The sequence below is a fragment of the Euphorbia lathyris genome, chromosome 2 (genome assembly GCF_963576675.1).
Source record: "Euphorbia lathyris chromosome 2, ddEupLath1.1, whole genome shotgun sequence".
Classification (NCBI taxonomy): Eukaryota; Viridiplantae; Streptophyta; class Magnoliopsida; order Malpighiales; family Euphorbiaceae; genus Euphorbia; species Euphorbia lathyris.
The window spans coordinates 99,811,252-99,830,159 of record NC_088911.1 but is presented as its reverse complement, the minus strand read 5'-3'; the positions used below and the strand labels follow the sequence as shown (position 1 = coordinate 99,830,159).

The window sequence follows — 18,908 nt, the reverse complement described above, 5'->3', positions numbered from 1 at the left end:
TTATCTTACTGTAATAAAACAAACTAATTAAAAAAAATTCCAATATATTAGTAGTGGGTTTTAAATTGTAAAAGTGAATTTTATATTGCTTGCCACAGCAAAAAAAAAAAAAAAAAAAAAACTCAGCCATTTATTGGAAAAGAGGGTATTATAGGAAGGTTTTCTATTTAACCCTCCTTACCCCCAAATCGGGGTGCACCCAAAACATGGTAAAATTTACCTTCATCTACCCTTATTTACTGTACTCAATTACACTTCAAAACAAACAAACTAACTCTTATATACTTACTATATCTTACTTTAAAAAACCTTCATCCAAACAAGTTTTTAAAAGCGAACTTAAAAGATTGTTGAAGATGCTCTTAATTAGTCCCCAAAGGGTTTCCAACGCAATTGCATAAGTTCCTTTTTGTGTCTTGGGCCCTTGGGCTTGTATGGTATTACTTTGCCCAACGGCTCGTGATTGGGCTTTGGACCAGATGCTTCATCATATAAATTTACCCTATTCTCTTTTCAAATCAAACTCCCCTCCTTTCCAAATTTCCTTATCTATACTACATATAATTACGGAAGCAGAGAGAAATAAGAAGAAATGTTTTAGAAGTCTTTTTGATGAGTTGTCAACGTAGTAAAAAATCAGATTAAAAATATTTAATTAATTAAAAATAAGAAATTTATATTTATAATATATTAAATAATTACTAGCCTATTAATTAAAATAATAAAAGAAAGCAAGAGTTACGAGAAGATGAAAAAACACAAAGTAAAGGAAATCCAAAAGTCACAAATAAACTTCTATATAAAGCATGATAGATAGTATTCCACCATTATATTCATTGGTCACGATAGATAGTATTATATTTCTGAAGGTAAATATTTGATTTTTTTCATACGTTGTAGTTATTTTGTTCTCAATTATGTTGTTTTATTTTTATTAAACAATAGTTGTTATAGTTTCATCTTTCAGATTCATTTCTGTTGTTACCCAAGTTCTATACCTCTCACTATCTTATCCATGTTTTCTTTTTTATTTGTCTTTTTTTTTTCCAAACTGATAGCTCCAATTGAAGAAATCCGACAGAAATAGAAGATGCATGAACAACTAAAATCGAAAAACACAAAAGTGTCAAAAATTACAGGAAATTCTTATGTTTCTCAAGGTAATTATTCGATTTTTTTCATATGTTGTAGTTATTTTTGTTCTCAATTGTGTTGTTGTTTTCTTTTTATTAAACAATAGTTGTTATAGTTTCATTTTTCAGAGATGAAATTCCATTTCTGTCGTTACCCAGGTTCCATACCTCTCGCTACCTTATCCATGTTTTCTTTTTTATTTGTCTTTTTTTTTTTCAAAATGACTAAAATAAAGATTTTGTAAATTTGTATTCTTTTTTAGTATATGTTGCTAGGTGTTATCGTTTCGATTGCTAATTCTTAACTAAAATTTAGATTTTCGGCTTTATATGAACTCAATTTTTGGCTTTCTCAATTGTGTCGTTGTTTTATTTTTATTAAACAATTGTTGTTATAGTTTCATCTTTCAGAGATGAAATTCCATTTCTGTCGTTATCCAGATTCCATACCTCTCGCTACCTTATCCATGTTTTCTTTTTTATTTATTTATTTTTCAAAATGACTAAAATAAAGAGTTTGTATATTTGCATTCTTTTTTAGTATATGTTCCTAGGTGTTATCGTTTTAATTGTTAACTCTAACTAAAATTTATATTTTCGTCTTTTTATGAACTCAATTTTTAGTTTTAATTGAAGTTAGATTAATTTTTCTAATTCGGAACATGTTGAAATCCACTCATTTTTTTAGTTTGAGTTTAGCTAATTGATATGGATTGTATTTTTTATTTTTATGCATTTTGGTACAAATAGATATAAAGTTTCACATGATAGTTGTTCATTGAAGTTTGAGACATATTAAATAAAATATTAAAGAGATATTGAAATATTATACTTATGAAGTTTATTTCAATATAAACTATGTTATATTATTATTATTATTATTATTATTATTATTATTATCAAGAAGTTATTTTTTTTCCAATTTTCTAGACAAGGAGATTGTAAGCGTCTAATATGCTTGATAAGATGTTTATTCTTGAAGAATGTGGATTATGCTAGATACAAATTCAAAATCAAGGTAAACAAAAATAAATTTTGATGCTCAAAATCCTAAAAATGTACATTAATTATGGATATTGAGATAATTGCTTTTACAACATTGGCTTATATAATTTTTAACTATTATATTATGGTTCGTACAAAATTGTTAGTATTTCGAGAGTTTTTAACAGATGAAAATGAAATATGATCATAGGACAAATTATTGAAAAATATTAATTAAGAAAACATTATTATTTGAATCTCTTCAAATTCTCAAATGTTGAGCATAATGATTCTAATTAATATAATTAATTTCACATATTAATTATAAAACGTTTTTTTTTGTACTGAGTGGTTACAATTGCGCTATTTAACTAAAATTAATTTATGGACTTAATACTTCATTAAGAAAAAATAAAATGTTTAATTAATGGGTAAAAAATATTTTTACTCTCCTCTTTATACGCTTATGTCTCGACATTCTCTTTTATTTAAAAAAAAAAAACCCGAGAGGAAGATTGTTCTCTCCTAATTATCTTTTTCGTCCCTTCATTTTTTTTCAATTCTTTTGTTTGTTTTTCTTACTTACAAAATTCAAGAATATATAATTATTAGAAAATATTAATGAAGTCAAATAAGTGATATCTGCGAGTATGGTTGATATTCTATATAGTGAAAGAATGAAGAACAAATTGATCGAATGTCTTGATGAGATATTACGAGATGAAAATAGGAGAAATCATCATCTTAAACTGATTCAATTAGATATATTGGGTTATTGTAGCAGAATGAATAATTGAATTCGAATACTTGGTGATCATGAAATTCCATCAACCAAAATAATTATCATCAAGATGAATTTGTGACTAATTCTTACGAATTTTATTTTTTTTATATGTAACATATTGAATTGATAAAGTTTATAGGCTGATCACAGGTTAGTTTTCCTAGGCTGATCCCAGGTTAGCTTTTGTCTCGGTATTGGTTTGTTTTCTTTCCTGTTTCTACCAAAAAAAAAAGATAAAGTTTCTTCATATGCAACATTAGAAAAGTATTGATTGTAATAGTTTATAGAATAATATATTGATGTTGCTTCCATTTTAACATAAATTGTAATTCTTTTGTATCGTAGATATAATATTTAATTTTAATTGTAGTTTAATTCAATTTTTGTTTAACCTATATTGTAATTCTTTTGTATCGTAAATATAATATTTAATTTTAATTATAGTTTAATTCAATTTTTGGTTTTTTATTATATTCTAATATATTTCTTAATTAATCTGCTATTTTATTATTATTGTTTCACATAATATTTGGAATATGAAAATGTATTAAAATTCCTAAAAAGTACAAATCATTGAATTTTGTAAAAATAAATAAATCATTCATCTTTAGTTAAAATTCTATATATAAAAAAGTAGTCAATTATTTTTAAAATTAATTTAATTTGAATTATCATTAAAAAATATATATTAATTTCAAATATACATAATATAAATTTTTTTCATAGCATGATATAAAATTATTTAAAAGTAAATATGTCAATTTATTTATTTATCTAAATTATATAAAAGTTTCATACCCCGTGCATCGCATGGGTTTTCGACTAGTTTCTTCTAATACCAAAAACATTATCTTAAAATTTGCTCTTTCTTTTTTAAGTTTGAGAGTATCTTCACATCATATAGATAAACTCCATATGCGTTTATTGATTCACTCAAAATAAACCAGACAAAATAAGGATGAATAATTTATTAAATATAGGTTTTATTAAATATAGGTTTTATTCTATATAAACATAAGAATCTATAGAATTTATATAGAATTTATTCTACCCAATTTCTAGATTTTATTAGAATTTCTAGATTTTATTAAATATAGTTTAATTCACATATATTTATTAATTTGTATATTTTTTTTATCTAAGTTTACACATATATTTTAAGATCTTTAAATTTATTTTAGTCAACTATTTCATCCCACCATCTATTTTTGTAATTGAAATCACAAAAAAATTCTTAGTTATATAAGTAAATTTTTTTATCCTTTTACTTTTTAAATTTAATCAATATATCCACAATGAATTTTATGTACTAAACATATACCATCATTTAAAAAAAATTTATTAAATATTCTCTTAAATTTTTATTCTTGTTTTATTTATTATTTAATATAATATTTTAAAATTAAAATTAAATATTATTATAAATCTTGATATTTTTTCAAAAAATTATTATATTATTATTATTATTATTATTATTTTATTATATTCATAAATTTTATTAAAAACAAGAACTTCACATTTAATAATTTTATTATATACTATCTATATTAATTTTAAATTTTTTGCCTATGCTCCTAGATTAAAGTTCTATACCTATAACAAAATTAATAAACTAAATATTATATATTGAAGAGATTAATACTATGTGAAAAAAAGAAACATAGAAAATAGAAAAAAGTAAATATTTAGTCATTATAAAATATGTTAAATGGTATTTTATCATTTTTAATTTGATTACGTCTAGTTTGATCAATAATTTTTGTTAGATTAAAGAGTTTACGGAAGACAAAACTTATTAATTATATAATTATTCTTAAAAACACGAACACCGACTAATGTAATATGTAATAAAATTTTCACCCAAAAACAATGACTTGTAATTTCACAGCAGAATAGAATGAGAAACAGTGGTTAGGCTATACTTACTTTGTTTTTTATAAAGTAAGTGTTACTTTGTATCCAATGGTGGAAAAAACAAAGTAATGCTTATTTTGTCAAAAACAAAGTAAGCATAGCCTAACCCCATAATAGAATTAGAAACAGTATCTATGAGTATATTTACATTTTTTGGGAATAACAGGGTGTTTGGTAATCTATTTGGATAGGGATAATGATAAAGGTTGGGATAGAGATAAGGATAAATGGTTGGGATAGGGATAAAAATATGATAGTCGAGAATTATTATTCAATGTTTAAACTAATAATACATTTTATTATTTTAACCTTATTTAAACTACATAATATTAATTTGAGGGATAAGATGGACTTTTTCATCATATTAAAATCGCATGAGCTTATACCACCTCCTCTTGGGTATAGGATTTTAGGGATAAGAGGCTTATCCCCCATCTGTCTCACTCTTCTATCTCGCAAACAAACACGTGATAACTTATCTCGTGCTTTTTTATCCCTATCCCGTCTCCTACTGTACATTCCTTCTAACAAACACCATGTAAGAGTACATTTATTCTTCACTATGCATATAATAGTGAAAAAACACTAAAATAGTTGGATAAATTAAAATATTAACAGAAGTAAAATTTAAGAATTTTATAATTTATTTTGGTTAACTAAGACTTATTAGTACAATAGGTAAAAAAAAACAGAACTAAAATTATTTACTCTATTTACATTATTAAAAATTGACAAGATTTAAAAATAGGCAAAAAAAGCATCCTGAGGCCCCTGATCTTTCATTGTTTGGTTCATTAAGCTCTCGATCTTTTATTTAGACATATTGAGTCCCTGATCTTTCACTATTTGGTGCATTAAGCCCACGATCTTTCATTTAGACACATTGAGCCCTTGATCTTTCATATATGGGTGTATTAGGTCATTCCATAAATCAATTAATATATAGGTTTATTAAGGGCATGTTTGGTGTGAATAAAAGGGTAAATAATTTATTAGTCCCCTGGATTTTACCTAACACACTGTTTAGTCCTCCTATTTTGAAAAACACATTTTAAGGTCTCTATCTTTTGCCAATATTAACCCTTTGGTCATTTTGTCTAATTTTTTTAGACTTATAACCGTTATATTTTAGCATAAATAGACATATATAAAATAAAAGAGTAACATGGTCAACTTGTATTGTACTATGGTTGTCCTAAAAGCTAAGATATGTTAGGTTAAAAATAAAAAAAAAATAGATAAAAGGACCACATGGTTAATATTGGTAAAAGATAAGGATCTTAAAATGTGTTTTTCAAAATAAGGGGACTAAACAGTGCGTTAGATAAAAACTAGGGGACTAATAAATTATTTACCCTTGATAAAATTACTCTTCTTATTTCCACAAAATGTGCTTCAATTTTAACATTATTTTTATTTTTAGAACATAATTATCGAAAAAGAAGGTTTTATTGTGTTCAATAAATTTTTTATTTTTTATTTAAATTATTTTTATTAATTTGTATAATATATTTTTTATTTTAGAATTTGTTATTTTTAGAACATCATTTGTTGTCACACCAAACATGCCCTTAATAAATCTATATATTAATTGATTTATGGAAGGACCTAATACACCCATATATGAAAGATCAAGGGCTCAATGTGTCTAAATGAAAGATCGAGGGCTTAATGCACCAAATGGTGAAAAATCAGGGGCTCAATGTGTCTAAATAAAAGATCGAGGGCTTAATGCATCAAACAATGAAAGATCAGGGGCCTCAGGATGCTTTTTGCCTTTAAAATATTATAATTCTTGTACAAATGAATAATTATTTATAAACGTAGTACATATTCAAAATGATTTCTTTTCAAATACTATTGCAAATGTAATTATTAATTAACGACCAATTTGAAATATCATGTTCTATTGTTAGAGTGGTAGCCAGTTGTAATTGCAATTATTATAATTAAAGCCCATAAAATTTAAAGGGTCAACCAAAATTCAAAGGAAAGCGTTGCTTTCTAGAACTTACTAGCCCACAAGTAGTTGCCACGTCACGCATGATCCAGCCCAAGAAGAAAAGCGTTGTTTTCTAGAACGTACTAGCCCACAAGCAAATGCCACGTCATGAGTGATCCAGCCCAAGAAAGGTTCGCTTATACAGCAAAAAGGAAAGAAATTTCAAAAAAATGCGGTGAGCGTGGATCGAACACGCGACCTTCAGATCTTCAGTCTGACGCTCTCCCAACTGAGCTATCCCCGCAATTGGTGAGTGTTTATAAATTATTAAATATAATCAATAATGAGTTGCCGTTTTCCAAGTAGACTGTAAAATAACTGTTTGGTATGTTTACTCTTTTTAACTGCTACTAATTTTCCCAATTCCAAATTCCTTTTTTCTTTATAAAAAAAATAAATAAATATGTGTAAGGGAAAAAAAACAAAAAAGAGAAAAAGAAGAGTACAGCAGAAGGCCTAGAAGTAATAAAAGAGAGAGGTTGCAGGCCAAAAAGAATAAGTCTCAACAGACAACAACAATGTTAAGGCTGACTATATCTTTGTCCTGCCAGATTATGTTTCAGCTTCCTCTTTTTTCATCACCATAAAATTAATTTAATTTGAATTTAATGGAAGCTCATTTTCATTTACATGACCAATAAATAAAATTAAGGAAGGATTATAAAGTGTTTTAATTATAATCATCAATTCAATTGTTATCATTTCATTTTCAATAAATTTTTATTAACAGGTTCAATATAATGAATACATTGGAATAAAACATCAAAACATCTAAAGAAAAAGAATGTTTCTTACCCTTTACCACTAATTATACACCCCCACAACAATTTTTCCTACCCCATTCTTCTTTTTCAGAACTGTACCAGAAATAAACAGTGCATATTTTTTGTGGGTCTAAACTATCCGGTTTTTTTCTACACGGACAACTCATATTAATCTAGATTTGAGCCGGGTAGATCTTTTTCCGAAGGTAAGATTCTCCATTTCACCAATCACAACTGCATTTCTATCTCTAAGTTTCGAACTCTCTGGTTCAATGTTTAAATTGGTCCAATATTGTGACCATTTGGACCATGTATTTGGTGGATATAAATAGTGAATATTAATTGAAGCAACTCTATAAAGCAAATGGTATCAAAATTTTGATTGTTACAAAAAAAAAAAAAAAAAAAAAAAATTGCAACAAAAGTTAGGTTGGACGTAGTATGATCAAAATTCGACCAACAAGGTCATTAAGGAAAATATCGAAGTCATAAAAGATTATGATTCTCATATCAGAAGTTTATCGCTTTATCAGTCATTGCCTAAATATCAGAAGTTTATCGTTTTATCATGTTATAGTCAACGACTGTATTTATATGTTTATCGGACTTGTTAATAGTTTTATTCGTTTTATTAAGAAATTGGCAAACGGTTCAGTTCATGTTTTTACTAGAACTGCCTCTGATATCTTTAAGAGGACGAATGGTTTTATGTCCCTCACTTTTCTTTTATGATACTCTTTCTTACTGATATTTACTTTAGAAACAATTTAATTATTTTCCCTTCAATAATGTAAGAATACATATTTTTTTCAATTCCTGTTTTTATCGGCAAAGACAAGCATTGCTCTCAAGTTCATCATCTGAGAAATTCAATAGAGGAAATTCCAAACTCCAGCACAAGTGAAAAATAACGAATTTATGGATTTGAATTTGGATATCAACCCTTTTAATTATCACCTAATACTCCATCTATTTTATATTACATATCTTTCTAGAAATTTTTTGGCTTAATACATCATTTGCCTCCTGAACTTGTCTAAAATGGTTGATTGCCCCCCTAAACTTTCAAAGTGTCTCGACAGCCCCTGAACTTGCATAAAATGTTCAGTTAGCCCCCTGAACTTGCATAAAATGTAATCAATTAATCATTCGGTTGTAAAATAGTAAGTCAAATGCGGAAGATATGTTACACGTGCCTTAAAATGTTATTACATACTTCACAAAATAGATTAAAACATGTTAAAAAAGAATTTCTTACTTATTCAACAATAAAACATTTTTTTCTCTAATATTATAGTCGCATACCCCGACCTTGGTCGTTTTACTTTTTAAAGATGCATGCAACATATTTGCAGCATTTAACTTACTTTTTTACAACCGAGTGATTAATTGATTAATTTTATGCAAGTTTAGGGGGCTAACTGCACATTTTATGCAAGTTCGGGAGACTATCAAGACACTTTAAAAGTTCAGGGGCCAATCAACCGTTTTGGATAAGTTCAGGAGGCAAATGATGTATTAAGCCAATTTTTTTGTTTCATGTCATTTTGATATAATCAATACACATTAAGTCCATTTTTTTCTGCTATAAAACGTGAGTTTATTAGCAGATTAATTAGAATAATAAACTTATTATAAAATAAATAAATAATGAAATCAATAATTAAATGGGTATCAAAATCTTTTTTCAATATTTTTAATTTCTGTGTAACTATATAAAAAAACATGTAACATAAAATGGAGTGAATAATCTAACTATATATAATAGCGGAAGCTGAGAGAATTCATAAGGAGTGTTTTAGAGGTATTATCGCTTAGTTGTCATCGTGGGAGAGAATATATGAATTTAAATTATTTATATTAATAGTAATTAGAAAATTAAAATATTATAAATACCATTTATCTTAAAATAAATTTATTAATTACATAGCCTATACAAATTTCATCAAACATTTTCATCAATTCAAAACCTTGAATTATAAATAGCATCTCATGTTTCATATGCAAATTGAAATATCCATTCTCTATCTTTGTGTTACTCTTTATTCTATGACTCTGTCGTTTCTTCATCGTTTGATGAAGATTTTGATGAATTTAGGCAATTCTTATTAACAGATGCAATCGACTTATTTTATTGTCCTAATCAATCTTCTTCTTCTTCTCGAGAATGGTAAGATAACTGCTACCGGTGAGGTGATGATATTTGGTTGATTACATGCAAAATAAGGCGATAAAATGGTGGATTTCCAACCAACAATGGCGGTAATGGAAGCGGAGGAGAAAAAGAACACGCTTTTGCTATTGAGGATATTGGTCTTATTTTTCTTCTCCTACATTAACTTTATTCTAATGAATTTGTATTTATGATTTTCTAATTCTTGGGTGATTAATTGCGTTTTTACACTGTTACGATTTTGGATTTGTTATATCATTTTTTGTTTGTCATTTTTCTTTTTTAAATCAAGTAAGGTTGTAGCAAATATGAGAATGCCTCTTTGTGTTTTTTTTTCTTCTTCTATTAAAACTAATAAATCTTTGATGGTTAATCTGTTGAAAATAGGGATTAATGGTGATGAAAAAGCAAGAAGATTAAGGTCGTAATGAATGATGAGAAAATGAAAGTGATATAGACATGACATGTATTTATTTGATATTTTTCACATTTCATTTCAAGTTTTTAATTGACATATTAAGTATTTATATTTATCACTTTAAACAAGTTTAGAGACTAACATGATACCTTTTAAAGTTCAAGGTCATTTTTTTTTGGACAAATTTAGCCGATTAATATGTTAAGTCTATTATTATTATTATTATATTATTATGGAGGTTATTAGCGATAGCAGTATCCATGGTTCATGCAGCTTTTATAAAAGAGAAAATTACGAATAAAAGCAGGTTTGAATGATTTTTTACAATAAAAAAATGTAGTTTTCTATCTTTTTTTTATCAAAAACTCATATTTTTTTCATTCCACATCCAATACACGGGATATAATTCCTCATCGAGTGCCATTTTAATGCTAGTAACAATTTTGTTATAAGAAAACTCCATTAAAGGTAAATATATATCCCATTCGCCTTGGAAATTTAGCATATATGCCCTCATCATGTCTTCCTAAGCTTGTATCATTCTCTCTTATTGTTTGTCTGTTTATGGATGGAAACTCGTACTAAAATCAAATTTTGACCTATAGTCGCATGTAAACTTCCCTAACATCTATATGTGAAACGCGGATCTCGATATTATACGATGGATCTTGGTACACCATATAACCTCACAATGTCAACCACATATAATCATGCTAACTTGTCCATTGGGTCTGTTTGCTTCATATGTACGAAATGTGCAACTTTACCAAGCGATCCATAATCACTTAAACACTTTCGTGCTTTTGTCTTGTTCATGGTAACCCGATAACAAAATCCATGGTAATCTATTCCCACTTCCACTCGGGAATTGCCAAAGGTTTTAACTTGCCCACTGATACCTGATGCTCAACTTTCACATATTGACACGTCAAGAACTTTGACACAAACTCAGCCATATATTTCTTCAACATAGCCCACCGGTAATAGGATCTCATATTCCTATTATCCTTATCATGCCTGGATGCATCACATACAAGGTCTTGTTCCGTTCTTGTAAAATCTCCATTTTTAAGCCATAAACATCTGGTACACAAAAGCCAACAAGTCCATATTCTTTCAACAACTCAATATCCATCTTATTTGCCTCTAATTAAGCTCCTTTTGAGTAGGAATATATTTCAAACTCTTATCGTCGATAAGAATTTTAAACGTCTCGCCGTAAAGGTAACACTTCCATATCTTCAAAGCATGAATAATGCTATCCAACTCAAGATCATAAGTCGGTTAAATGCCGAAGTCAGATACGTCGATGCTTGCACATTCTAAATAGTTCTTACATCACAAGTTTCGTCAACAATGGTTTAAACAACTCGGTGCATAATTTATGGCATTCCAAGTGCTCATTATAAAGCAATACCACCCGCCACATTGGGCGCATTCTAACATTCTAACTTGTTGCCCTTACATACTTAAGCTAGTGACATATAACATTAACATATGTACGATACTTTCTCATCTAAACTTCATAACAATTTATAATATCTCCAACAACAACTTGAGTTTTAACCAGTTCATATCTCATCATATCAATATCAATATCTCACTTCAACGTACATCTCATGCATTTTCATAAGCATATACATGATACCCACTTAAACCACATGCATAACAAGTTCAACGTAAATCATCCAAAATCATTAAAAATTACATCTACACACATATAAGATACTTCATTTACCTCTCACCCAAGCTATACAAGATTGTCGATTTCTTGTTCTTCCGTCTTAAAATTGTCTAATAACCAGAATGCTTTCTTTGGTTAATTTCCCTCAGTATCAAAGAAATTAAATTTTATGCATATGAAAACAATTACCCAAGGCCTTTAATTTTATGTCTAAATTGTGTGGTTGTAAAATATGAATCATCAAAAAAAAAAAAATTGAAGTCATTCGCACATGTATAGTGAAAGTTATGCCTAAAATAATGAAAGAATCGAAATTTTGACGGAATCTGTCCGTCGTGAGTGCGACAGAGATGAAAAGCTTGTGACCCGGCAACAATACTCTCTATTGTGAGCACCATAGAGAGCGTTGAGATCACGACGATTTTCGCTAGATTACCCCAATGTGCTATTTCATCCCTTTTACACCGTTCAACGCTCAAATGATATCTGATTCGTACGAAATTCTAAACACAACTTAACTAATCTAGTTAGAATGATGTAGAATCAATTAAACATATAATTGATCTTTAAAAATCGAATTATAATCATTGAATCACCAATCATCCAAAAACCCCAATTTACATGTAATCTCTTCTCAAACCTTAACGATTGCGCATCAAAATCATACTCACCTGATACATTTACTCTGAGAGGGTCGAGAACGTGTGTAAATCACTTCGATTGATTGGTAGATCTCCATGTACGATGGTTGGAAATAAGAAAAGAGAAGATGGAAAAAATATGAATTTTGTGTTAGTTTTTTGAAAATCAAGTTTCAAAGAGTTGGAAAATCAGTTCACAACAATAAACCACTTAATGCCACATCCTGAATGCTAAAAGTCCATTATGCCTTTAATTAAAATCTATAAAATTCAATCCCACATGAAATTACTAAATTCTTTCTCCTGAAATTAATATATATAAAACTATATATTAAATTGAGAAATTTGAGGATGTTAAAGTTAGAAATCTCTAATTGACACTAATTTGAACTTTAAACCTAATTTAAAAAAAAAAAAAGCATTTTCTGCAGGAGTAATAGTTGGTTGCTTTAAAGAGTATTTTTTTAACTTTGACCCACATTTAATAATTACAAGCATGAATGTGAAGTTATATTTAAGATGAATTTATTTAAATCAGTTTTAAACTCTTTTGTTACACCTGAGATAATTATTAACATTTATATTGTAACATTTAGGGGGTGTTTGGTAGCTGCTTTTCGATCTCCTGTTTGCCTTTTCACTTTGAAAAGGAGAGTTTAAGGTGTTTGGTGTGACACCTCCTGTTTGCCTTTTGTAGCCGAAAAGTAGCTTTTTATAAAAGCAGGGAATCCCTGCTTTTTGGAACAGTAGCCTTTTCAAACAGCAAACAGCAAACCGTAACAGGAAACAGCAAACAGCAACAGCAAACAGCAAACAGCAGATAAAACAAACGGACCCTTACTTTCTGATTTTTCAATGCCACTCCTAATTTTTCTGCGTTCATTTCCCCCATCATTTTCACCTTACAGGGTTTTTTTTTTTTGCTAGAAAATATAAAGACTTGGGTTTTTTTTACACCATTTCCACCTCCTGTTTGCCTTTGAAAATGAGTTAGATGTTTGGTTACGAGTTGTTGTTTACCTTTTCATACATGAAAAATAGTTTTTTACAAAAGCAGGCCATGTTTTTCCAACAACAACAAACAACAAACCGTAACAGCAAACAGTAAACATCAACAGCAAATAGAACCAAAATGGCCTTTAGCTTAATTATTTTTTCGATTTTACTTAGGCCCTGTTCTTTATCACTTAATTTCAGTAGCAATCAGTTCAGTTCAGTTCAGTTCAGTTCAGTTCAATTCAGTTCAGTTCAGCATTCAGTTTCAGCATCCAGTTTCAGCATTCAGTTTCAATATTCAGTAATTTATCATTATTTATTATATTATAATTATTTATATATAATTTATTATTATTATTATTATTTATCTATAATTTATTATTATTTATTATTATTATTATTATTTATAATTTATCATTATCTATAAATTAGATAAAAGTAAAGAAATGATAGTTTATTAAAGTATATATGGTTTAATAAAAAAAATAAAACTAAAGTATGCATCCATATTTAAAAATTAGGAATTGCATCATATTATGAATTATTTCCTAAATTTATCCAATTTATCAATGTTAGGGATAAAATTCCACCATTTTAGACGTTAGAGGTAAAATTACTTCTGACCCAAAACGTTATTTTTACACTTTAACCCTTAATTAAAATAAGAAGTTAAGAGTTTGTATTCATATGAAGATTTGTATTTAATTTCATAGGCTTTAAATTATATATAAATTTGTGTTTGTATGCAATTTGTATTTTTAATTTAAATTAGACTTATTTTTATTTAATTTCATAGGCGTTTATCGAGCCAAAATTTTATCATCCCGGGCTTTTATTTGATATTCAATTTAGTTTTATCTTTAATAATATATTTATTTATTATTGATATTATTAAATTTATTAGAACCATTATTATTATTATAAGTTCATTAATGTCCAATATTATCATGAAAATTATTTTAAAGTCTAATATCATCATTATTGTTAAGTTCGGTTAAGTTCGGTAGCATTCAGTTAAGTTCAGTAGCATTCAGTTAAGTTCAGTATTCAGTAGTATTCAGTTAAATTCAGTTCAGTATTCAATTCAGTTTAGTTCAATTCAATTCAGTTCAGTTCAGTTCAGTTCAATTCAGTTCAGTTCAGTTTTTTTCAGCGATAAAGAACAGAGCCTCCTGTTTGCGGTTGAAAAATGTTGCTTTTCCAAAAAGCAGATATTTTTGCTTTTATAACAAACTACTTTTTTCAGCTATGAAAAAACAAACATGATTTGTCTAACCAAACAACTAAAACTCTTTCTTTTAAAATGAAAAGACAAGCATTGAAAGAAAAGTGAGTAACCAAAACACCCTCCAAATCTATTTTCTTATAACTTGATTCTTTGAAGTGGTTTTGAATTTGTTCATTTTTCTATGTCGTTTTGTATTACCAATACACTTTTGATAATATTTTCTTTAATCTAAGATGTATATCCATTAATGGAAATAATATTAATTAAATCTGATTTTTTTTTTTTTGCATAGAAAGTAAAGATTTAATACTTAAATCTGAATTTTTTTGCATAGAAAGTAAAGGTTTAATAGGAAAGTATTAAAGGTTTAATAGGAAAGTATTAAGATAAATTAGTCATTTCAATAATTTCATTAACATTATATTGATTTTGATGAAAAAATTTAAACGACGTAAAAAAAACGGAGGAGGCAGTAACTCATTGGCAACACAAGCCTTTCATATAAATTATTTTGTTCTCTCTTTTATTTCCAACAGTCAACTCTTTCTCATGGGGTATACAAATATTGAAAAAAGAAAATCCAACCCTCTCTTGGAAGCACAATCATGAAAACCAAAATCAGTTCACACAATAATATTTTCACATTTTTCTTTTAATCAACACAAATATGTCAACTCTAATCTTTTTCTCTTTTCATCGTTATGGAGAATATGATCACAACTTCATAAGAAATGGAGGAAAATTTAAAGAAGATGAAAATGGGGAAATTAAAAATTAAAAATAGAAAAGAAGAAAAGGGTTGAAATGAGTATATTTTAAATAATTGAAGATTGATGCATTTGATTATCGCGTGCGCCTTTGTTTTTATTCAACATACACGCAGCTGTCCTGTATATGTCCACACTACCATCAACTTAATGCATCAAAAACCTCTCTCCATTACTTAATTAACACCCACCTTTTTTTCCTTTTTCATTTCCCATTTCACCACAATTTCTAAAATTTAGCAGATTTTTTTTTTATCAAAACCCTAACTTTTATTAAGACCCAATCTCAATGAAAAAATTAAACACATACCAAATGTACATTTAAATATAATGACAAAAATTATACAGAGCTAAATTTTAATGCCCACTACATTATTAATGGTATGGTGACTGTAGCAAAATTACTCAAATGTTAAGCCTAGTTTTAATTAAAATCAGGAATTTATTGTAAACGTTAATTTATGCATAGTCATAATCGCCAGTTTTAGTTTTGTATTGTCTTCCAAGTTGTATTTCCTATGTAACAGATATATATATAATAAAAAAACGTTTAGATTTTTAATAATCATAAATAAACTCATAAATAAAAGACTTGTTTTGTTCTAATTGTTATTAGCTGATTTTTCTTTGAAAATAATTATAAAAAAATATTTTTCAATCCTAACTAAATACCATTACTCTTATTAAGGTTTAAAGTGAATAAAACAAGAAATATCTACCAAAAAGAAATCAAACTATACAAAAAAAAATGATAAAAAAACTACACAAAAATTAGTACAAGGCTTAAATTAAAACTTTTCACATCTAAACCTAAATTTAGTATCAAATTATGAGATTGTATCATTCAGATCTGAATGAGAACATTTCTATCCCTAATCGCATGGACGGATCAGGCGAAAGCTCGTACAAGGCTTAAAACTTTTCACATCTAAACCTAAATTTAGTATCAAATTATGAGATTGTATCATTCAGATCTGAACTAGAACATTTCTATCCCTGATCGCATGGACGGATCAGGCGAAAGCTCAAGCACTAACCAGATCGGGGATCCAGACGGATCAGGCGAGAGCTCGAGCACTCACCAGATCAGGGATCCAGGTGGATAGGCAGATCGGGCGAGTGAGCTCCAGCACTCACCAGATCAGGGATCCAGGTGGATAGGCAGATCAGGCGAGTGAGCTCGAGCACTCCTCCCTCACCGGAAAACTCCATTAGACCTTTATGTGGAGTTTTAATTTTCCTTGCCTAACTTTTGACACATTAAAGATATTATAAATATTTCATAAAATGAAAACCCATTTCAGAAATTGATTCCTGAGTTTCACATCAAGCAATGAGACAAATGTTTGAATGCAGAGAATAAAAATTCAAACTAGATTTCATTTCACTTGATTCAATAGAGGTTCAAGTTCAATCACCCATCTGAAACTGATTCAATAATCACTAAGAATGATGCAATAAGTATCATCTTGGATTTGCAAAGATTAAAGCCCATAAACCGAAGGTTTTAATCCAATCTACAAATACAAGCAAAAACAACAAAGATTGATAAAAGAAAAACTAAATAAGGGAGGATGGATTTATAAGAAGTAGTGGAATAGTACAACGTAATTTCACCAACTGGATCATAAAAGGAAACCACCATAACTCATAGATTAAGATGAGTTTATCTTAACCTAATATTAATTTTTTTTTCATTTTTTGTTTTCTTTTCCTTTTCAATCCGCACAATAATGTTAAAAAAATATATATCATGTTTGTTACCATTCAATAATCATGGTAGTTGTCATCAAAGGCATAAAGCAGTACACTGAAGATCATCACCAGAAAAGTCAACCTGATCCAACGGCGGAAAATTCAGATCGAACGGCAAAGGCTTTCTGCACAAAGAAGACGATGATGCAATATCTCCGTCATCAACCACCGACGACGACGAATCACAATCACTATGACACTCTTCAGGCAAAACCGGCGGACTCCGATGATGATGTTTCCTCGGCACCTCACCCTGCGACAGAATCCCCAATTTTTTCGTTAGCGGCGGCCGTGGACGCGGACCGCTGAAGGACTCCACCGTACTGCTCTGACTGCTGGAAGCCGGCCGCTGCGGATTCACTTGATGATCCTCATCAAATCCATTTACGGCATATAATCTGTGATCCATGAAAGGATCGGGGGGATTCTGGTAAGCAAAAGCAGATAAATGAGAAGCGGAGATCGGAAAATTAGTTTTAGCCTTGGGGCCACGGAGGGAGCGAGCGGCGGCGTCGTAAGCACGGGCCGCATCTTCCGCCGAATCAAAGGTGCCAAGCCATACACGAGTCTTCTTCCATGGGTCTCTGATCTCCGCGGCAAATCTACCCCATGGTCTTTTCCTGACTCCTCTATATCTCGGTTCTTTTCCGTTTACAATATTTTGAGGTACAGATCCGTTTGGTTCCACAGCTTGTTTAGCTGCGGCGGCGGCGGCGGAAGCTCCTCTTCCTCTCCTCATGGATTTAAACAAGGAAACAGAAACAAAAAAGGGTAGGATTGTGAGAAATTCTGAGAAGAAAATCCACAATCAGAAGCAAAATGAAATCAGGTCTTCATCAAAAAAAAAATAAACCTAAGAATCTAAGAAACCCTAGAAAAAAAGAAGGATTCAAAAGGAATAAAAGGGAGAATATTAGGGGTAAGAGACAGAGGAGGAAGAAGAAGGGATGGAGGGGATAGATAGAAAGATAGAAACTGGATGGCACAAACACAAAGCTTAACACCTTCTATTTCTTTGTACACAACACCAAAAAAATAAAAGAAAAAAGAAAACAAAATTTAATTTTTTTTTTTATTTAAAAAAAAAAATGGGGAAGAGAGATTTATTTGGTTTCTCTTTCTTTTTGGGTTTCTCTGGTTGAAATGGCTTTTCTTTCTTTCTTTCTTTCTCGATTTCTCTACCTTCTCTCGCCCCCACAAACCGACTACCTCATTGCTTCTTCTTTTTATCTTATTATTATTATTTATCATTTATTATTTCGAGTTAGTAAATTAAAAAAAAGAGAGGGTGAAATGACAAGGGTGCCCCCCTCGTGATTTTCTTGAATGCCAAACAGTAAAAACTAAAGGTGATTGAAAGGAAGGTGAAGAGAGCAAGGCATGTTGATTTGTTGTGGGGCATGTTATGGATTTGGTCTAAGATTGTGCATTTTCCTTTTATCTTCTTTTTCTCTACATCTTCATTTTGTAGTTTGTTGCCTTTTCTTTATCCTCTTTTTATTTTCGACATTATATTTTTATCAACAAATATTTAGTAAAGAATGTGATAAAATGAACCGTTGAGAGCAATCAAGTCACGAGAGACGCAAATCAAGGTATTTGAACGACATAAGCAATCCTAAATGAGGGTTGACTCAACGAGTCAATGTTAGAACTGAATCAGTC

General features: G+C 29.0%; 1 protein-coding gene and 1 non-coding gene across 2 annotated transcripts; both read right to left on the bottom strand.

Moving 5' to 3' along the window:
* Positions 1-6,988: 6,988 nt before the first annotated feature.
* TRNAF-GAA (transfer RNA phenylalanine (anticodon GAA)) lies at positions 6,989-7,061 on the bottom strand. Its single transcript has one exon. It is a non-coding gene; the product is annotated as a tRNA-Phe (tRNA).
* A 9,972-nt stretch (positions 7,062-17,033) lies between these two features.
* Positions 17,034-18,436, bottom strand: LOC136219122 (ethylene-responsive transcription factor 3-like). The gene has a single exon (XM_066006377.1). The coding sequence runs from the start codon at positions 17,980-17,982 to the stop codon at positions 17,278-17,280; it is 705 nt and encodes a 234-aa protein (XP_065862449.1). The 5' UTR covers positions 17,983-18,436; the 3' UTR covers positions 17,034-17,277.
* Positions 18,437-18,908: the final 472 nt, after the last annotated feature.

Excerpts from the sequence above, each read along its gene's own strand:
- LOC136219122 (XM_066006377.1), bottom strand. The coding sequence starts at position 17,982 with ATGAGGAGAGGAAGAGGAGCTTCCGCCGCCGCCGCCGCAGCTAAACAA.